Here is a 23,640-nt window from a genome sequence, read left to right on the forward strand (position 1 = left end):
AAAAAAAAATTATTACCTTAATTAAGTCAAAGTCACAGGTTCAAGAAATGAAACAACACACATTTTTACAAATAAAATATATTACATAAATTGTACACTGCTACATGTAAAAATATAATACAATATCGCCATCATTGTCTTTAATTCCCCATGATTGTGTAACCAGCCCTGTACATGTCTTGACATGTCTTCATATTATCTCTTCGTGATAGTTCATTACGACATCTGTCACATTTGTACCTAACTGGAGCTGGGTTGTTGTAGCAGTAGTATTTATGATGCTTACAATTGCTGCATTGTATGAAAGTCTAATTGCAGTTTCTGCAATAGTGACCAATCGGAGGTGATGATAGCATAACAGCATTGGTAGATGTAGATATTGGGGTCATTACTGGTACTGCTGCTGATGAAACTATCCGTATATTTCCCTGTTGGAGACATCCCACAGTTTTAGCACATTTGACCAGGATATTTCAAGGGCGAAGTTGTCTTGAGTCGGCACTGTTATTGGCAATGTTGTCACCATTTCTGAAGACACAGCTTATGTTTAGGTCTCCTTTGCTGACAAAATGACATTTATCAAGTTTTCTGCGAATAGGCACCCATTGAAGTGACCACCATTAAATTTTTTAATTTTTCTTTTAACTAAAAGTTTTTTTTCAGGAGGTTATTTTGGCCTTAAAACTCTAGAAATAAAACATCCAAAATCAAATTTTACAATTTTTTTTTTAAAATACACAACTTAAACATGCACTTGACATTTTCATCAGCACAATCTGAAATGCTGCTCGGACTGCCTTGTAGACTCTGGTTACTGCTCTGTCGACCTTGGTTCCTACTGGTATGCTGGTCTTGGACACTGCTTATTTTTAGCATTCCTCTCAGGGAGACATGGTCAACGACATCTGTGACTACGGCTGCGATGGGGCTTTGACTTGTGGTCAAATTAAGATTCCCTTGTTTATCTTTGCATTACTGAGATGTGGGAATTTTGTCTTTAAATACTTGAAAGCTTCTCCTTCTCGATTCATCACTTTCATTAAGTTCTTCATAAGTCCGAGCTTTATGTGTAAAAGTAGCAATAAGATTTTATCACGGGAAACTAAGGGAGTGTACGCTATTTTTTTTCCCCCCAGGTTCCGTCGTTTTCCTTTCAGGCTAGTTTTTTCGTGTGTAGTGTAATTTCCTGTCACGACTATCCCACTCTCAAAGGAAGCAGCAATACTTTGTATATTCTAACTGCATTCCGAGTATGATAGCAATAACCTTTAGATCGCCACATATCTGCCATTGATAGACTTCATTTATTTTTTTAAGAAGCAATTTTAAATTTTTGTTGCTTTCCTTCATATGTACAGCGTGACCTACAGGAACAGATGGTAGTGTGTTTCCATTGTGTAGCAAAACAGCTTTCAAGCTTAACATAGACGAGTCAGTGAAAAGTCTCCAGTGTTTGGGATTAGGCTGTATTCTCAAAGATGCTATCAGAACATTAATGTCATTGCAGGCAACAAGGTTGTTTTCCATTTCAAAGAATGGCGTCAAGTTTCTTTCTCGATGTCTATATACACACACTTTCACACTTTTTGCCAGTAGATTCCACTGCTGAAGCCTGGTGGCAAGAAGTACGGCCTTGCTTTTTGGTAACTCCAGATAACGAATTAAATCATTAAATTCATCTCGAGTAATTTTATATGGCCTACTGGGCGGGATCGATTCTGGTGTATAATTTGGGTTTGCTGTAAAGACTCAGGCTTTTGTTTGTATTCTCCTTCCATGTCTTCATCAGATTCTAGGACATAATGTTCCGGAGGGATAGGAACAGGCAGACCTTCTCCATGTGGTACCGGTCGTGTGGCCAATGTCAAAGTTGGAAATGTGATGGTCCGTTTTTTCTTTTTTGACATGTTTAAGAGGAGGCACAATACAGAAATAACAATCAGTGACATGATTTGTAGGTTCTCACCATGTCATGGGAACTGCGAATGGCATTTTCACTTTTTTCTTAACCAACAACGGAGGTTTACTGCACATGAATTACTGAAAATATTTGGTGCCCAAGGATTACCCTCATCTATTTTACAGTCAAAGTAATGATAATATGCTGTCTTTATTAATGAAATCAATTCACGTTTCTGAGAAGCAAAAATCACTTCACTGCAAACATAGCAAATATTATTCACACTGTTGACATATTTACATGGCATTTTGAACTAGAATTAATCTGGAATATAAACAAAAAAAAAATTAGTTAAGAAAATTTAGATTATGAATATGTATTTTTCACCCAAGAAGAAAAACAAAGTTTTGCACTTTATGTCTTAATCAGGGTGGCCACAGACCGAGAAAACCGGGAAAAGTCAGGGATTTTAGAAATGGTCAGGGAAAATCGGGAAAAGTCAGGGAATCGCCTGAGAGGTCAGGGAAAATTTTCTCTTCTACCGTGCATTATTAACTTTGAATATGTCATGTTATGTTAGAATGTGTACCGTAAACCAGTTCTTACGTGCTGTTCTCGTTCAACAGTACGAAAACACTGGCTTGCGTGCAACATGACTAACTATCGTAGATCTCTTTTTACATGCTAAATGTCGCACACCAGTACCATAATAATTTGGTGTGTATGGTTTTTCTGTTCTCGGTTTTTCCAACAAATGTACTTGTTTTTGAGCACGTTCTAAGAAATCTACAAAATCAAATGGCTACTTTGTTTGGTAGCATATTTTCAGTTCTTATTTTCGCTTATATCATGCATATTATTTTTCTAAAATAAAAGGTTTAATAATTGACGTGTTAAAACATTGCAATGAAAATCAAAAGCAAATGCAAAGCCGGTGGTGGGGTAAATTTGACTTTATTTCTTTCGTTTTCGGCTGGGATTGCTATATTGGCTTATTTGCCTTTGTGTACACTTGTAAAGTACCTATTGCTGGTGTTGCGTAAATTATTACGACGGAGTTGTAGGGGTAGTGTTCGTTAGACGTAATGTTTGAAGTGATTATTACTGCAGTGAACTACTTCTTAGGAATCGTGAATGGGGATTATGAAACGTCTAGCATGGCTGGCTAGCTGTTCAGAGAGTTAGCTAACCTATTTTTATACAGACGTGACAGACGCTCGATTTGTCTGTTTACACGTGAAAAGATTGCGTAAAATTTCGTGTTTCAGTATTTAAAGTGTGACGAAATTTTCATAGTTTAGAAATGTCAATTTAAGGAAAGTTCGTTAACAGTTTCATGGTAAGTTGCAAATAATTTGAGACCTTGAAACATGGTATTTCCAAGAAAGACTTCAAATTTCAAAGATGATTGGCTTCAAGATGAGAGATTTTGTTTGTGGTTGGAACGACCTAAAACCGGAAGTAATCGTGCTCGTTGTTCGCTGTGTCAGAAAACATTCTCCCTCAGCAACATGGGAAAACGTGCACTCACAAGTCACATGAATGGTTGTAACTTGGGTATGTACTTTTCTTGTAAGCCAAAGCCTTCTACTAGTGCCAGTGGTAATTCTGATTCACAGTCATCCTCCATGTTGTATACTACTACTATTGTTTCTGATGGTACTGTTCTTGGTGACCAGTCGGGGTTGTCAGTAAAATGCAACCTGAGAAAAATTGTGAACAGGCAGTTGTGGAATCTACAGCTCTTTGCAAAATGCCACTATCTGGGATAAACACGTTTGTTTTAAATGAGGAGGTGACTAGGGCTGAAGTTTTGTGGTGTATGCAAACAGTTTTATCACATAAGTCTTTGCGTTGTGTAGCAAGTGATGTGACTGTGATGCAAATGATGTTCCCAGACTCATCAGTTGCCAAAAAAATGCAACTGCAAAGAACATAAATTGGGTACATTATATTACATGGCATAGCCCCTTATTTCCATAATGAATTATTGAAAGACATATTCCAGTGTACTGAAATAGCTGTGGGATTTGATGAATCACTAAATAAGACTTCCCAACTTGGACAAATGGATATAGTGGTGAGATTTTGGAGAGAACAGAGCTGCCAGGTTTAAACTAGGTACTTCAACCCAGCATTTTTGAATCATGCCACAGCTGAAGATCTGCTGAAAGCATTCACTGAGACACTGTCAGAAATAGATTTGTGCAAAATTCTGCAAATCTCTATGGATGGTCCCAGTGTCAACCTAAAGTTTCACCATGCTATGCACACACTTCACACACAGTAAACATGCAATGGACATGCAAGACACACACCTAACATGCAATTCACACACTGGACACACAATGAACAAGCAATACACACACTGGACAAACAATGAACAAGCAATACACACACTGGACAAACAATGAAAACACAGTACACTCACTAGACATACAGTGGACATGCAATACACACACAGGACATGCTGAACATTTTGCATAGTGGGTTTTTAAAACAATAATTCTTCTCATTATATCTAGCATTCCTTCTCAGGACAAATTCCTTGCTGCAGTATCTACAGTGGTCTTGCGATACAGCTGCAGGAAAAGAACCAGGATCCATGTTAGCTGCTGTGACTAATGCCAGATGAAATCCTAGATTTTTAAATAAAAACAGATACTTAAATACAAATTTGACTAATCCATCAGCAAGAGTTATTTTTCAATTTTGAAAGACTCATGGCCAAGTAGTTGTGATTTTCAACAACAAATGTTGCCACAAGTTGCATGAAGGTAAATACTATTTATTTTTCATGTGCAATGCGGTATACTCACTCACGATCGCAAGAGGAGGGCTTTGCTAGACATCATGAAGGAAGTTCTTCTTGCATGATAACGTTTATCAACTTTTTCATGACATATCATCCCCCATATGCCAGAACCACGAATGTGCATTTTACAAGTCTTGAGAAATTTAGATTTGAAACTTTAAACCCACTTTAAAATTAGGAAATATAAATCTGATGTAATGTGTTTATTCACTTGATACAGTGGCAAACTAAACAAATGGAATAAGTATTTCTTTTAATGTTAATAATGTCCTCTACCCTGACATTTCAAATTTTTAAAAATTCATTATGACACATTTGTTCTTTTGGCATATAAAATCCAATTAAAAGACACAATTTTAATTTTAAACATAAATATATTCAGCAACTTTATTGGTTGGTTATCATTATTGGGTCTTTAAAAGTATTTATTCAGCACACAGTATGAAAACACTTGGAATAAAATTAATTTACAATGAAAAACAATGGGTTCAGGTATAAATTCTGTCGATATTCTTCAAAGCACTCTAAAAATAATCATTTCAGTACAACTTAACAATACAAACTGAAAATGAAAAAAAAAAAAAACACAAAATTTAGTGCCGGTAGTAAATCACATCAACTCTTCATCTGGCTCATCATTGTCTGGTTCTGGAAGTGCATCACGTACACCTTCACTAGTTTTCAATACTTGGTGATATGCATGATGTTCTCTTGGAATTATCATCTTGTCACACATTGTACATAGATGTTTGTACTTGGGCGCAGAGATTGTGAATGTCTCGTTGTATACCTTTGTGACTCCTTGTGTTTTTGAGGGCCGTCCTGCTGTCCTCTTTATTTTTATTGCCTGAAAACGTTCGTTGAAATCAGTTTTAAAGTCTCTTTTTCGTAATGTAGCCAACATATGGATCTGGTGGGAATTTTCGGAACTCTTTTTGAGTTTGTTTTAAAGTCAAGAAAATTGTCGTGCAACATTGTTCTCACTACAAGTGGGCGAGGATTATTCCTGCTTGTTCGAATTATCTGCGCCCACCCTTCAGAAACATAAACAGGAACATTCTTGGATTTCTTTTCTATCTTCGAATGAATTGAATCACACTTCATTTCAGTATGTCCTGTTTCGAAGAATTTATGATCAATGGTTTTGAGCCCTGGATGCACATTGATATAAAAATTTCATTCTTATATAATCATAAACGCAACTTGCTATTTCAATAGCTCCTCGCTTGCCTTCAAGTTCATTTCACAAATAACATGTTCCGTCTTGATTTTCCAAGTTGTAAAATGTAAGGTTATACACTGCTAACTGTTGTAAGTAAAATATTTGCCCACACAGTCCTTTGGGAGTATTTAAAACAGCCTTCAAATCAAAGTTGAAGGCCAAAATATGTTGATCATCTTTTGCAGCTAATTTGTCTGTGTTGCGTTCTTGGCGGGACATTTCTGCTTTTCCTTTATGTCTATCATGCTATTCTGTTTCCTTTTGCTTATCTCCTTCTGTAAGTGAATCATAAGCCAGGCATTTGCGGCATTGGTCTTTCTTTGGGGGAAAAAAACCCAAATTATACTCATTAAAAATTGCTCTATACTTAGCAAGGGACACAGAAGGTAACTTATTATCTTTGCACTCTGCCTAGAATTCACGGTTCATTATGGAAATATTCAAAGTGGAATCTAAATACTTTTTTGTGCTCTTCTGTCTGCAGTAATGGGATTCAACACCAGGCTAACCCAAAATATGCTGTCGGATACGGTTCTCGTCTTCTTCCGAAAACTTATTATGAGGGGTATGTTTCCCTTATCTGTCGGGTTAAAATACACCACTTTTACATTTTTCAACAGAACTTGTCATTAAAGCATCTGTGATATTCAGTGTTGCCATAAAAAAATCACGACATACGCATCTCTTTTCACGGTCTACTTCAAAGGTATATACATAGGTATACTGTCTTCTGCTTTTATTTAGTTGTCTGGTCGTTCGTTTCTTTGGTCTCTGTTCAATGTGGCTAGCAATAAACTGTCGTTGATTATCAGAGCTTTCCATACCCCGGAAGGCAGTATATAAAGCAAACCTCTGCTCCTCGTTCACTAGCTGTGAACACTTAGGTCTATGTTTACCTTCACATGGAACCGGTAGCAATGGGCGACCTGTTCGTTCTACTCCGGAGGTTCCAATGTAAGCTTCTCTATGGATTCTCTTCATTTTCCTCACATTTTTTTTCCACTTGCTACTATCACCTTTTCTTTTCTTCTGAACACCTGAAAATAAACGACATAACGTATAGCTCTTTTTGTAGTAATATGATACATTTACATTTACATTTACATAAACCATGTCATTATCGTAACTTAACACTTCGCAGATAGGCAGGTTTTGTATTACAGCTTGTAATGCCGCATAAACAAGTCGTTGATAACGTATACTAGTGCGTGTGCTGGGATGAGTCAGTCACTATTATCAAAATACATGCTATAAGTTTAATGAAAATCAGCTTGTTTCATGAAGTGATTATAATTATTTAACTGTTTTGCTAAAGTTATAATAATGAATGTGATAAATTGACGTTCTCATTTTACATCTTGCATGTCCTTCGAAATGCCAAAATCGCGAATGTGCCACATTCGTGATTTTAGCTAAAGAATAATTTTATATTTCAAGACAATTTCACGGCAATTATTGCTACAGGAATAGAGATACAACATTCGTGTTTATGGCAAAACATAGATATTTAAAAATACGTTCTACCTATGTACATATAAAAAAAAGTGATTTTTGCACATTCGTGCTTCTGGCATAAGGGGGGCTATATTTTATTTGTCTCTGTAATGAATCTTTTATTCAATGTGTTGTACATACAGTCACTGTTTCTATGTGGGATGCGGGTAGCTCACTCACAATTGCAAAAGAAGGAGGGCTTTGCTAGACATCAAGTAGAAGGAATCTCATCTTGCATGATAGTGTTTCTAAGCTGTCTCAAGGCATCGACTGAGTAATGAATCTCTTTTGTTTGAATTGCACAAAATAAAAAAAATATATTGTAAGTACTGATTTGGTAACAGAATTTACTAAGTAAGCAAAACTATGAATAAAATCGCTTGTCTTATTATAAAAAAAAACAAATTAATGCAGGGATTGTTTTCTCAGGAATAACCAGAAAAACTCTGAGAATATCAGCAGATGTCTCACCAGGAATAACCAGGCGCAGACGAAAAAGCAAACAAAATATTGTGATGCCTGGTCTATACGCTGAACATCGTTGATAAATACCTGCTATTTCGGAGATGCTTGGCCTGTGTGAAGATTTGTTGTTTCATATTATTTGTGGCAATGTTTTTTTTTGTGGCATATGGCCAGAGTTCCACTCTGGTCAATGCACTTAAAACATATATTGTAGTACAAATATTACATTCCTAGGGTAGTTTTCTAATCTAGTTACATTTTTCATAATTTGAAGTATTCCAACAAGTTCTTTACATGTACTGGGTTATGATTTCAACCATGATTTTACGTATTGCTGTGATATTCGGTGCGTAGCGTGCCTCGAGCGAGCGGCCAGGTGGATGGCCACCCAACACTTCTGCTAGCTTGCAAATTTCTCCCAGCATGAGGCATGCAGCAACAAACGGGTCTCGTCCGTGCATTCTCTGTTCTAGCCTTGAGAATTATTTAAAACTTTATGGTTAACGAGCTTGAATTTATGTACTTTGACTAGTCGCACATGAATACTTTTAACTTCACATGTATTATTTTTCTAAATGAGGCAAGAAAAAAAATACAAAGTTTGCTGGTGGGTATAGATGAAATGGTCCTTACCACATGAGTGACTGTCACTCTCGGTGTGTGCTAACTCCTTCTCTGTCCTGCTGTTTCATGTGATATTGAGGTTTTTTTGTTATTGTATCCCGGACCTTAGACTGTTTAATATATAATTAATAAATTTTATTAACTCTGTACTGCTTGGTATTAAACCGTGGACAAGAATCAATCATTATTTTAAGAAGTGAATTTTTAATGATTTTTGGATTTTTTTCTTGAATTTCTATCTTAAAAATTACAGTATTTCAAAATGGGATCCAAGATGGTGGACGCTATGGCAATAAATAAAAACTGCACTCTAATGGGCAAAAATTAAAATTATATGGTGGCAGTGCCCTCTAGCAGACAAAAAAAATATTTTGGATCCATAATGGCAGCCTCCAGCAGACAAAAAACAAGATTGCTGCCATGAAATCATATTGGCTGACATAATATCTGCCTTGGAATTAGTGGTGTGAGGTGTATTTGTCTTACATAAATTGTTATAGGAATTTATGTCTGGATTAATTCTATTGTAATTTCATTGAAAATATTTTGTTTTTAACTGACGCACATCAGCGGTGTGATTCGCGTATGCCTAATGGTCCTTAATTTTAGCATCATTGCGCTGATGAACCACCTCTGCAGCCATGTCTCACCCCATTTACTTCACCATTTACTACCCCGAGGTAGGACGCTCTCCGTACTCCGGGTACGTCATCCTTATTGCCAATTAACACAAAAAACACACATAAACATATATACATAAAATCATATTTATATAAATTAGTAAAATAATAGTCAAAAAATAAGATTTAACATGAATAGAAGAAATATATTTTGTTCGTAAATTATCTCGATAAAATAGTAATATAAATATAGAGAAATGTAAAAATAAGTCTGTATACATATTGTTACGAACCAAGAGACCAGACCGCGATGCCAGGTTCGGAGCTGGCTGGCGACCCTTCACGGCTACGTGCGGTCCACTGACGTAAGGCATGCTGTGCGTGCATGGCTGGATTACAGGGGTCGTCTACCCCTCTCCCCTCTCCTCTCACTGTGCATCGTCCTGTTTCGGCACTTTTATATATCGCTGAGCGGCCTTGGGAATCCTGCGGGCCGCCGTGTGGAGCAGCATGAATTGACACCATCCCTCTGGACTGTTCAGGTGTTGGGTCGGCCCGGGATGACGCGACTCGCCACAACTGCTTCTCTCATCGGTTCAAGAAGGGTGCCCAGGTACTTAAGCAGTGACACAGAGCGTTTTTGCAACAGAGTTCGTAGAGGAGTGTGGCGAGAGTCCCACAACGAGAGCCACAAGAGTTCTGCGGAGTGCTGCGAGAGTCCCTGACGAGTGCCTTGACAGTTTCGGTGGAGTGCCGTGTGAGTGCCGAGTTTCGAGCAAGGCCCGTGACTGTCCCGAGAGTTTAGAGAGTGAAGGGAAGTGCGACATCGGCGAAGAGGGTGAGAGACCCCCTCGAGAGTGGCGCGATGTGGAGTTCGGCTGGATCGTGGGAGTGCGGCGACTAAGTGACGCAAGACTGTGCGTGTGTGTGTGGACAGGTATGTGGTAAGGGGCAAACCACTGTTGAGCCTAGCTCCAGTGAGGAATGCAAACTGCGGAACTTGACAGACGTTGAATGACTTGTGATCTGAAATTTTTTAGTACAATTATTTATTATTTATGTAAACATTAGTAATTAATAAAACTGTAATAAAACTTAATTGGGCTATCCCTTACGAAGCCAGTTTTCCCCCTCATTAAATCGTAATAATAGATTAAATAAATAAGATTGTAAGTTAACATTAAGGATAGGCTTTGGTGAGAATGTTTTTAAGGAGTATTTTTTGATTGGCTGGATGTAAATGTTCCTCATACTTGGAATTCGTTATCAATCCCTATACTATATCATTATTTTTATTTGAAGTCAAAATTAGCAGAGGTTTACGACTGTTCAAGGAAGGAATTTCGATGCCAGTAGTTTTGAAAACATAAGGACAATTGAGATAATGGTAATAGCAATTATTTAAAAATAATGCATCTAGAATGTTCCTTCTATCCTTTAAAGATCCTAAAAGGAAATTGATAACAATAGTGTTATTTGTTTTTTGAGGTAAATAATTCAAAAATTTGTTTTAAATTTTTTTGAGGTTTTCAGTGTCAGTACTGTTGTTGTTATTCCAAATAATGGAACCATATTCAATTTTGGATCTAATAAGGGTAATGAAGAGGGACCGAGTGGAATCCAAAGTTTTAGAATGGTACTTAATGAGACCAAGAATTCTGTTAGAATAAGATATAAGGTATTCAATATGTAAATGGAAATTTAATTTGGAATCAAGTAAAATGCTTTGATCTTTAATATAAAGTGATGTCAATATAGGAGAATTGGCAAGTTATAGTCGTAGACAATGGGATATATTTTTCTGGAGAAGGTTACAATGGTAGTTTTTTCATTGTTAAGTTGGACCATGTTAGAGTGACACCAATTTTTAACTTTAGAGATGTCAGACTGAAGTAGATAACAGTCATGATAGGATGATATTTTTCGGTGTATTTTGAAGTCATCGGCGAAAAGAGTTATAGTGGAGTTGTTTACCTTAAGATAATGTCAGTAATATAAATATTGACTAATAGGGGTGAAAGTTACCACCTTGAGAACTGCCAGAAGTAGCGAGATGTACATTGGATTTTACATTGTTTATTGATAGAAATACATTTCTGTTGTTTGGATAGCTTCATAGCCAAGTTAAGTATTTATCACTTGGACCTTGGTAAGAAGAATTTGGAGGTTTACAGTATTGAAAGCTTTGGCTAAGTCAAAATACCAAGCATCGACTTGCCCATGAGTAATTACTTCTAAGTAATGAGGGTTTAAAAAGAAGACTAATTTAGTTCTGTTGGTTTTATCAGTTCTGAACCATGTTGAGAGACTGTGAATTAATTTTTTTAATTGATTTCAAATTGTTTAAATACACCAATCCCTCACTTAGCACATTTTAAAATTGTGCGGATTCATTTAGCACTATGTTAATTTTACTGCCTCATTCTTGGATAGCACATCTGTAAATTTCAGTTAGCACGAAATCGCCACAGGCAAAAAAAAAAGTTGGACATAATGCCACGAAGTCTGCTTCAACTCAGTAAACGACAGATGTACCATGGCATACAGTTAACTATAAGAGGGGGGGAAGAGATGTGCATGCAGGTCTGACTACGCTATCAGCTGTTGTACAAACATAGCTATAGCAAGTTCAGTTACGACTATTGGGTGTAAAGGACCAAATGTTATTATGTCCGTGCGTATGCCACTTGGCCGTACCATTGTCGCCTGGCCACAGACCGGGCCATGATGAACTTAAGTCTAGCCAGTGGTAAGGAACTTGAGAGCATAATGCATCATGTTTAAGTATTTGAGACAAAACTAGAAGTATTGCGGCATACAGAATGTCATGAAGACCACAGTTATGTTGGTCGCACTTTAGTTTTAAGCAAGTTAACAACTGTGTGCACAATTGTACGTATCGTAAATAAGGACTCTATCAAACGTTTATGTAGTCTGATTGTGTTGGTTATACTAGCGGGAATATATTTGACATTAGATACTGTAACAGAAATTAAATGGAGAGATTCACATGGAAAAGGTTTCCAGATTAATGGTGTAATGAAAAAATAGTCATGGCCTTGAAGGATTGGTGTGAACCAAGCAGTGATATGAGAATAAACACTTTAATTTTGAAGTACATAACAACCTATCTCTCGTTACGCAGTGTCGTATTTGTCATACAAAGAATTTAATGGTAGGCTTATAAAGATAAATGGTGTGACGTATTTATCATCTAGTGTTATTTTATGCATTTGTATTACGTGAAGAAAATTTACCTACACATTTTGGAACATATAAAGTAAGTTAACATTGCTATTTATGGAGACTAATACTTCAGAATACGTGATTTTTGTATAGTCCAAACATTTTTAGGAACGCATTAGTTGTACTAAATGAGGGATTGGTGTATAATTATATTAAAGATTTTTGGAAACCGTTGGGGAGTGAAATAGTCCTATAGTTCGAGGCATCAAGCTTGTTACCTTTATTATAAATGGGAATTACTTAAGCTAGCTTCCATTTGGAAGGATAAATACCACTGAAGGATAGGGGCAAGGAATTAGGAATATCATCAGGACCTTTGGAGAAGGTAAATTTATTTGAAAGTTTTAATACGCCGGAGCGCAATACTTTTAGATATATTTGTCATAGGTATGGAAAAAACTATTAAGAGAATGCAGTAGGTAGATTATTGTTACTGTTTGGAGTTACATAGACACTGGAAAAGTGTTCAGCAAAACAGTTACCAATAAGTGAAGGATAATTATTAGTTAATAAATCATTTACCTTCAGTGATAGTTTTTCTCATAATTCTAGCATAATTCCAGATTTTTTTTGGATTATTTTTGATTTCTTTATTTATATTATGCACCCATTATTTTTTATCTCTAGATATAAGCAATTTAGAAGCGAGAAATCAGAGAATAGTAGAAAGGATTCATATTTATTTTGTATAGTTTATAATTTTTTATTTATTTATTTTTTATTTTTATAGATTTGATGAGTTGTTTAAGTTTATAATTTTTTATTTATTTATTTTTTATTTTTATAGATTTGATGAGTTGTTTAGAATACCAGTGGGGAAACAAGGACGAAAAATTTTGGAATGTTGAAACAGAGTGAAGTTTGAGGTTAACTTCAATAGCTGGATGGTAGATGTCTTCTTTTACTAGTTGATCCAGAGCTTTATTGATGGTATAGAGTTCAATATTGGTAAAACTTAGTTCCAGCAGCCAATTAGATGGTTGAGTATATTTAAACTGAGATAAACCCATTGCAGTTATAAAGTTTATTAGAGTATAGTCTTTGGATTTAATACTGGACCAAAATATATTTAATGTATGCATTTGTGCCCATTCGATGCCTGGGACATATAAATCTCCTGTTACTAGTATGTTGTCTTCAGTATTCTTGAATTTATTTTCTAGATCTTCAAAATATGGTGCATAAGTTAGAGTAGTATGGGAAGGAATATGAATGTTACCAAGAGTTAAATATTAATTTGATGAGTTCTAATTTTTATCCAGATAGTTTCAATACCGAGGTGATCGTATTCATGCGGACATATAACTTTTTAAAATTTATGTTTATTTACAGCTATTAATATGCCACCACCTCTTTTCCTGCAAGTTAGAGATGGGTCTCTATCTGTCCTAAATATGTGGTAGGAGTTGTTAAAATAATGAGAGTTAATACAGGGATTTGTAAACCATGTTTTCGTAAGACATATCATGATTTGTATGTTAACCTTCCTGAGTGGCTAGGAATTGGTGACGTAGGTTCACTGTTAGCACGTTGATCAGAGTGAAGCTTGCCATAGAAAGGGCTTAACAGGCACCCACCCGGCCAAACACTATGTTGTTTATACGGATGTGTTACAGAGTGCTGTGTAAAAATTCCATTTTCGCATACCTTGTGTTTATCTTATTCGTCTGACCACGTGTGTGTCTGTGAGTACCTAGCAGCATGTGGGATGCCGCAAGAACCCACATGAGCATTCAGCACAGCGTGCTCAACGCTTAGAGTGAGCCAGGTTCTGGTAGTCTTATAAAGGTGCACGAGGGAGATGAGTTACATCCCCACATGGGTGACATCACGCCTTGAGAGAAGAATCTCCACTGGGTCTGTGCGCCCTAGACACGGTGGCGGCCACTAACTAACATAAAACTTTTGCAACCGAACCCTTCGTCACAACAAGGTATAAAATATTCATTATTTGAAGTTCACAGAGGTAATCTGAAGAGTTTTGGCTTCTGGGAAATGGCCAATGATAACTAAAGTGAAAGGTTGGTTAGTTTAGATCAGTTTTGGTAATAATGTAAAATATTTCAGTGCTTGAAAAAATTTTTTTTCTTTACATAAAATCTTTCACGTAAAATATATTATACCTTATTTACCTAAAGCAGCTACTGTCCAGGTTTATTTGCATTTAATGGATGCTTTAAAAAATACCACGTGAACTATAAAATTACAGAAAAAAGTAAAAACATCCAGGAAACAAAGTTACGTCTGGTATTATTTTACCATTATCTTCCACTATTTTCTAGTAAACAACGATGCTCCCCTTTTCAAAAATGACAGTACTTAGGCATGTCACATGTTTAGAGAAATCTGCAATAACCTAGATGTAAATAACATTGTAGCATCTTTATACACAAATATAGCATCACCACATTTTGTCTAGAAACCAAAAATATGAAGACACAAGATGTAGTTACTTTTATGCCGAAGATAGATACTACTAATTGATGCTGTAGAAAACATTTACTTTTTAGACATTAAAATATTTTCTTTTAGAAGTATGTTTGCTGTGAGTGAACTCGACTTTGGACTCACAGTCAATGTATAGTTTTTTTTCTAAGATCTGCGGTTATGTGATTTTCATTAAGTTTATGTAATTTTTAATTTAAACTATACTTATGACATGTTCAGTTATTTAAATGTTAAATATTTTAATGTAATGTAACTTTTAACAATTGTTAGAAAAATTTTTTGAACTAATATTCATGTGTTAATTCATAGCTTTTAAGCCCTTTTAGCATAGATGTGTAATGTTTTGAGCAGCAACAGCATCATATTTGTTTCAGATGGAACTAGAAACGCAGCAATTTCTGCAAGAACGTTCTGAGCGAATAAGACTGCTTAATGAGCGGCAAGAACGTGATCTTGAGCAGTTTGATGAAGAATCAGCACGACTGGGCTTCAGGTTAGTTTATTGTTTTTATACTTAAATTTTGTATGATAAGTTTTAATTTTGTCTGATAACATTTGCTAAGTTATATTTATGTGCTCATCAACAAATGAAAATGAATACTGTGTTTTATTGCATAATCGTCGCACATTTTATACTAAATCAAGTTTGAAAAGTAGGGCTGCAACTTTTATGAGAAAAAAATAATTTTGTTAGGTATATTTATTCATAAAAACAAAACCCATTCAAGAAAAGTACATTCATTTTAAAAGTAGACTATACAAAAGCACGTCAAACAATTAAAATTAATAAATCATGAAACCTTTCTTCACCTTTAAATAGAAAAACAAAATCTGTGACCTGAATGCGAGCCTGAACTAACGCATAACTATTGTCGTAGTACACACCGACCACGAAAGAGTGCGGGTTATCAATTGTATTTAACTCGGCACTCGACAGAGAGCGTGCGTTGCATGCAATCGGTGAGATATCAATATCGATATTCGACTACATGTGCGTGCTCTATACGGCAAGCAACATAACCATGAATGATGCCAACTAGCCCTGGCTTCATTTTTATAAGCGGTACACCGAGGCTACAGACAAACGAACAGATAAAGGTTACAACTTTTAAAAACATCTGTAAAAGAAAATTTACACATCAGAAAACTTTGTATTTCCATTATTTAAATAAGTAAGTGGTAATGTTAGAATAATTATTAGATTTATACTTTAAAATACATTATTTTATATGGAAAAAATACCTACACAAAGCGCTCGGAATCTAATAGCGGGACCAAGAATATCGCAACGGTACGCAAGAGGTTTTTCTATACAAAATTACTCCCCAAAATATTGGTGCTACAATTATTAGCGTGCAACGATTATGTGATAAAACACAGAAAAGTTTCTCAATCGATCGTCTGTCATTACAGTTGCATACTTGCCAACTTTTACGGATTTCGAAACATTTTTAATAAATTTAAAAATTTGATGAACGGGTAATTTCGAGTTTGTAACGACGAGGCTATGTATGAGAGTTGAGAGAGACAACAAGCGTTGACGTAGATGCCAAACAAAGAAGTATCTTTGTTCTTGACATCGTCGTTCTCATTGGCTCTTTCTAACGAATCAAAAATTAAGTTACTGGTCCGTTTGGAAAACAAACGCCACTTAGGCTCTAGTTTCCAAACATGGTGGAACGTAGCAAGCTGTAAATAATGGTGTAGAAGTATTGCGAAAAGTTTTAATTGTTCTGTTTTCCTATATACCTTACACCAATACGAAAATGGACGAGTAATTAAATATATTTTACTAGTTTTGCGGTGTTTTCCATCGTATACATTTCTATATTAATAAGTAGCCTGTGTTTCTTTGAAGACTTTTGTTCTTAATTTTTGTGCGTCTTTTTATGAGTGTTTTTAACGTGTTTTAAAAATGAGCAAACTGAAGAAGAAGTACTTCCAAATATACAAGGATTGTTACAGTGAGGAATTTCCGTGTATACAAAGATCACAGAAGGACGAAAAATTTGTGTTCTGTTTAGTGTGTAGGTGTGATTTTAATATAGCGCACGGTGGTAAACATGTAACGGTTCGTTACATACAAAACCAAAAAGATGTTAAGCGCCGATTGTAGTTTTTGTTTTATTTTTCAAAGTAGAATGTTGCACACACGAATCCAATCACTTTCAATATGTTGCTCACTCATTCCATTCGTACATCCGCCTGTCGAGAATTGCTCGCAGCTCGGGCGATAAAAATTAATGGAAAATAACGTATATTAAGTCCTTCAGTAAACACTTACTGTAAGTAATAGAAATCAGTGCGACCTCAAACAGGGCCGCACCCAGTGAGACCGAATTTCGCCACGAACCAAACGCCGACGAAGGTGATCACAATTTCTAATTAATGTCCGAATGAAACTTAAAACTCGGCATGGCTTTGACCACCAACGTTAAATTTTCTATCCTGCAATTCTCCTACATATTTTTGCGAGAAGCCACCGAACGTGCCCTCCTGGTGCAACGATCGACGGACGACTGGTGAACTCATAACACAGTCTCCTCCACGCAGAGAGGAGAAGCCACATGACCTCACCGACCACGCACGCTTCATTCAAACTTACAGATACAAGCCAATAAGAACACAGCAAAGATACAATGAAAATGATTTCCGTACATAGATACAGGGACTTCCCATTCTCGTTCTCTCTCCCACACCGTGAGACAGAATTTATCACTCGGTTCCCACGACCAGTGGGGAATCCCAGCTTTTATCTCTGTTGGTGGGGAATCACTGTCTCGTTCTCACTCGCACTTACAGGTCTCTTATGCCTCTCTCTTTCTACACATCACCTCAGACACAGTCCCGTGGTCTATAACTATTATGCAATACGTTACTGAAAATTAAGAACAGCAATCATATCACAAATTACTTGACAAAATTCAACTTATTTAGAAAAATCTAAAATAGTAGGCCAAAACAGGCAAAAATCTAGTACAGCGACTTATTTGTGAATATGTAATTACATAAAAAATACTGATGATTGAAAATGTCTGTTAAAATACAAGGTACATTCTTAAAGCATACAGCAAGTGAAATATCAACCCTTAAATACATAAAAATTGTAAAATATCATTAGAAAGACTTTTTAAGAAATATTTACATGCATAAAAATAGTTTAAAAAGAGAAATATTTATCTAGGAGGGCAGGGTTCTTGCAACGTTACAAACATGACGTATGCACACACATTAACTGTCCCAAACACATTGGGAATGTGAAGAGCCAGGAAGAGAACAAGAAAATTAGCAGTTTTTTCAACACTAAAAACACCAATTCGGACGTTACGGAAACGGAATGCCTTTTTGTTTCCTTTTTAGTGGAGCATAACATCCCACTCAGTGCAGCAGATCATGCTGGTGGATTGTTCAAAAATATGTTCACAGACTCAAATATTGCAAAGCAATTTACGTGTGCCCGCACGAAAACAAATTGTATTTTGAATGAAATGGCAAGTAATACATTGTCTGAAGTTGTTATGCATCTACAGACAGGGCCTTTCTCTGTTGCAACAGACAGGAGTAACGACACAAACGAAAAATTGTACCCTATTGTTGTCACATTTTATGACAGCAAACAGGGTAAAATTGTGAGTACAGTTCTCTCCATACCTACCCTGGAAGGCGATTCTACAGGGCGGAATATAGGTCAGTTAATCTTGTCGCAGCTAAAATCGAATGGAGTACCACTGAATCATTGTGTAGCATTTTGTGCTGATAATGCACCTGTGATGGTTGGGAAGAAGAATGGTGTTGCTGCATTTTTAAAAGAAAGGCATGAGGAAATAGTGGTTATTGGCTGTGCATGTCATTTATTAAACTTGGCAGCAGAAAAGGCAGCTTCAAGTTTGCCAGTGAATGTGGATGAAATATTAGTAGACATTTTTTATTATATGGAAAAAAGTGCTAAACAAAAAGAACGACTTGCTAGATTTCAAGATCTTCACTGCAAGGAATAAAAAAAGGTACTGAAGCATGTTGTAACACGGAGGTTATTTCTAGCAAGAAGTTTGACAAGACTTGTTAGTGAGTGGAAACCATTACTCAGTTTTTTTCAAAGAAGAAGTGTTGGTAACACAGAAACCATCCCAGTCTGTGAGTATGACATCATACCAAATCCCATTAAGTGTAAAGAAATAAAGTAGTTCTAGCACAGAAAAAGGAAACCAGATACAAGGGAAAAGAGAATTAGTTCCTGAATCTGCTTCTAGCAGCAAGAAAATTTCACTGACTGATAAGAAGTGTGACAAGCCAGTTCTTAAAAACCAGAATTCTTGTGCAAGTAAGGAAGAAAAATTGTTTCTGTTTCTGTCTTTGAATTTGAACAAAGCTCTTTGTGCCTTTCTACTTCATGTTATGCCATATTTTGAGAAAGTAAAAGTAATTCTTCAAGCAGCATCGCCACAGATACATATTTTAAGAGAACTGTTAATTAATTTGCTGAGAGACATTCTTGTACATTTCGTTAAACCTAGTGTACTGAAGGGCAGTCCATTACTTGAAGTACAGTACCATTTATGTCATAACCAAAAAGATGATGGTGAGTTAATGATAGGAAGTCACACAACAATCTTAATAAATGTGCTCGAAAGCAAAGAGAAACATGTGTTCTACAGCTCAGTAAGGAAATATTTCATTACTGCATGTGATTACATGATTAATAAGTTTCCTTTTAAGAGTGAATTTATAAAACATGCAGAAGTGGCACGACTGAAGGGAATTGAAAATTCACAATTTTCCTCAGTGCGTTACTTTGTGAAATTGTTCCCCATTATCTTGCCTGTGAAAAAAGAGGAAACTATTGATTTGGCAATAGATGAACTCCATAAACAATTTGCAAATGTGCAGATTAATGACATATAGGCTGTTGTGGATAAAGATGTGTCGATTGATGTGAAATGGGCAGAGTTATCACATACACAAGGAGTTGAAGGGGTTTGTAAATATGACAGAATATCAAGGGTAATGCTGTCCATTTTATGTATACCACACAGCAATGCAGAATGAGAACGTATCTTTAGCTTGGTAAAAAAAAAAAAAAAAAAAAAATTAAAAAAAAAAAACAGAATTTAGATCATCTATGTCGAGAGAAACACTCCAGTCAATCTCTGTTCTCAAATGCAAGAGGTCTGGACCATGTTATCAACAAAACTTCAGCAGTGTTTTCCTGCAAGCAGCAAAGAAGGCCACTTCATCATCATTACAAATGAAGCAGAACACTACAGATTAATTTTTTTTTCACATAAAATTCATAAATCATTCATCCATCAGTTCAACATTTTTTTTAAGGTAAGACCACCTTCATGTTTGGTTTATTGTTCTCAGTGTAAGTTTTTGTGTAGTTGTTAACATTGTTGTGCTAATTTTTAAAAAAAAATATATTGCTTACAGCAGCACTAGAAATATATTTTTAGAGTAGTTCTGCATAAGATTTTGTGGGTCGAATATAAGGTTATGGGAAAGTCGAGAAATTGATATTGGTTACCAGTACTTAGTAATTGCCGCACGTGATTTACGCCAAATTTTATAAATTCTAAAAGTTTTACTGATGGGAGTTTCAAAAAGTTGGCAGGTATGCAGTAGTTTCGGACGTACAAGATAACATGTGATGTCAAGTTTTCTGTAGTGAAAGTTGTAAAATAAATTAACACATTCATACAAATCAAGTATAGAAAACTGTCAAAACCAAACAAAGTTGGGGAACTGAAAATGGTTTGGAAATTCTGGGAAGAAACAAAGAAATCACATAATATGGCTGGAATTTCTTCTTGTGATAAAAGTGAAATGAGATATACCACTTTCATCAATGATTAGGCACTGAAAAAATGGTTAAACATGAAATATGAAATTTAGCTGTTTCTTTCTTTTTATGAAATTGAAGCATATTTAACATTTACACAGAGTTTTATCTGCATGTTTTACATACAGTTCCAGTAACGTACTATGGGAGAACAAATAAAAATTTTTGATAAATTCATTTATCACTCTGAAATTGTTTTAATTTTGGTACCTAGCCATTTATTTTAATGTTGACGACAAATCCTCTACAGAGGCTAGCATCTTGACAAGCACCAACTGACTGGGTTTTTTCCATTTCCACATCTTGTTTTACTAAGTATGTTATTTAAACATAGTTTTAACTCGGGAAAGAAGATTGGCGATAGATGTATTTTTCACAGAAAATATTTGTGTGTGATGTCTGCAGTGTTGATTGAATGAGTGCATAGATGTTTATAGTATCATATTCGATCCAGTATTTTTTTAAATATAAGTATATATTTTTTACAAAAAACTTATTTCAGTAACTAATAGTGGACAGGTTTTAAACTATCTGCCTTGATATTTAAATACGTACAGTTACACAAATTACTCTTGCTGTACCACTGATGATTCGTAGAAGCATACATTTTTGTTTTTATTTTATAGTACAAAGGGGCATTTTATACTTAAATTGGGGTTATTTTTAGCTGAAAGTGGTGTTGGTTTTTCCCTCCAGATTTTTGCATATTCACATAAATTTATACTCATATATTTACACTTTTTTTAAATTACTAGCAAAATCATGTAATTACACAGTACTGTTGCTTATTGCAAATACCAGCAATAAAAAGCAATACATCGTTCAGAAAAATGATTTCTAAATATACTATTATCCAATAAAAATGCCATAACGGTACATTATGGTAAAGAATGCAAGGTATTAAGATTTTGTTGATTTTTTTTGTATTTGAGAAGGAATCAAATACTGAAGCCTGTAGTGTGTTATTCAGTTTAAAATTATTGTAATTTCTTAAGAGTAGGTGATCTGAAACAATTAAAATTGCAAAAATCACTTTTTTAAGTACAACTACCCTTCGAAGGAACTGTGTTAAATTTGCACAGTTTTAAAGTAACGGTACCAATAAATTATGACATGAAGTAGTGTGGTCATAGATTTGAAATATCACTTTTTTATTTTACGTAAATTCTTATGTGCGTGTGCGCACAATGGCTGTTGTACAACATTAAATGCAATGCAACAAATGAATAATGTAGTGAATCAATCAACAATTAAATTTTTCCTTAATAGCTATTCACTTCCTTCATTGCCTATTTGTCTCAGACGGCAGCCTGAGTGTTCAGCCAACTTTTATATTATGCCATCTCATAGGTCAGCAGCAGCTCTGGAGAGAAAAGGCAGAAGCTTTCTGGGTTAGTTTACCTTGTATTTATGAGGATACACTAGTGGCAAATCATGGCAGACACACATTTAGTAAAAACGTGTCGGGTATTACGTTAGCAGGTTAAATGTTTCTAATAATAGAAAATGTAAATTTTATGCTGTTTTTTTAAATATTATTAGAACATAAATTTATCTCCTATATTAATAACATTTCTAAATTGTAAATAAGAAATGTTATCACCTACTTAGGAATATTTTTCTCAACCCCTTTTAGTAAACAATGTGGTACATGAATTTTCTGAATTTAATTTTACATGATTTAATGTCAAAACATTATTCAACATTTATTTGGATTTGTTTAGACATTATTTGATTTTAAATTAATTTTAATGGGACCAGTGTCTTAATTAAATTGGTAGTTAGCAAGTACTTAACTGATTTAAAAACTAATTATTTTGATTAACACATACTCTTATGGAAAAAACATATTTGACTATCACTATTTTGATTAGCACTTTGTTTTCCTACAACGAGTTAGAGCGTTACTTCGAAGGGCGAGTGTACTACTTGTCTCAAAAATGCTGTTGTGTATTTTCAATATACCTTACCTAACCTAATAAATTGTTCCACTCTCTAAACTATTGGTAAAATAATCTAAATATCACAACATGGTATACAGAATGATCAAATAAAATCGTAGTGTAACATTGCAATACCCTGTCATCCCTAGTTTTTATGAACTATTGTTAATGGAATAATTATTATGTTCTCAGTACTGCAGTAGATCTTCTGATTATAGCTTCTATGTCATAGTGACATAGGTTTTTATACTTGTAGGTTAATATTAATAATATTCTTTTAATTAATTTTGATCTTAAATTATTTTATTTCGAAAAGCCTTTTTACTAAAGCTTAACTGGTTTTCACTTGGTTGGCTGGGTAACTGTTTTTGTAGGTGTGGATCTTAGTTAATGTTTTATTTTCTTTAAATAGTCTCTTTTAAAATATAAATTTGATAACTTGTGTGGTTCATAGTGTGATAGTGACATGGGACAATGGGTCTGGTAAAAGAAAGAAATACGTGTGGTGACACAGCATTTCCGAAGTGATAGAAGATACGTTACCGCATCCTGTGTGAGAGAAAGACAAATACATTGGACAGAACTAGGGGAAACCCTCAAAAAGGGGAATTACTGAATAGTAGATGTAAGAACAATATGTATAGCCAGTATCAAGGTAGCTTTTTGAGGAAGTCCCCAGTAAAATAATTTTCCTTTGTGTTTTGTACTGTGGTTTGTTTTGTCAGTCGTTGTTCAAGTAATGTGCTGAAAGGACGTGCGGGGGCCGGGAGCTTACAAATAATAGATTTTGAGTTGTTAAGGGCAGACAATTTCACGCCTGGGAGCCGGGGCTAACCCGCAGTTAAGTATCAACCTTTGTTTTTCATCAATGTTTGGACGTTTTATTTAGAATTTATTGGTCTCAGATGTGCGACTTAGGCCTGGGTGGTCCTCTGGTCCACCGGGAGTTATTTCCCGTATGTCTGTGTACCTAGACAATGTAGTCTCGGAGGACATTATTTCATAAAGGCACAGGAATGCGAAT

General features: G+C 35.3%; 1 protein-coding gene across 5 annotated transcripts in view; it reads left to right on the plus strand.

Moving 5' to 3' along the window:
- Positions 1 to 23,640, plus strand: part of LOC134529407 (serine/threonine-protein kinase Tao) — a 172,803-nt gene that overhangs the window by 115,959 nt on the left and 33,204 nt on the right. For 4 of the 5 annotated variants that reach the window (XM_063363445.1, XM_063363443.1, XM_063363444.1 and 1 more), the window contains exon 16: positions 15,209 to 15,327. In XM_063363445.1, coding sequence (XP_063219515.1) covers positions 15,209 to 15,327 — 119 coding nt within the window. Of the gene's footprint in view, positions 1 to 9,682; positions 10,237 to 15,208; positions 15,328 to 23,640 lie in introns of those variants that run through there. The other variant, XM_063363447.1, reaches the window with a different exon arrangement.

The sequence above is a fragment of the Bacillus rossius genome, chromosome 2, assembly GCF_032445375.1.
Source record: "Bacillus rossius redtenbacheri isolate Brsri chromosome 2, Brsri_v3, whole genome shotgun sequence".
Lineage (NCBI taxonomy): Eukaryota > Metazoa > Arthropoda > Insecta > Phasmatodea > Bacillidae > Bacillus > Bacillus rossius.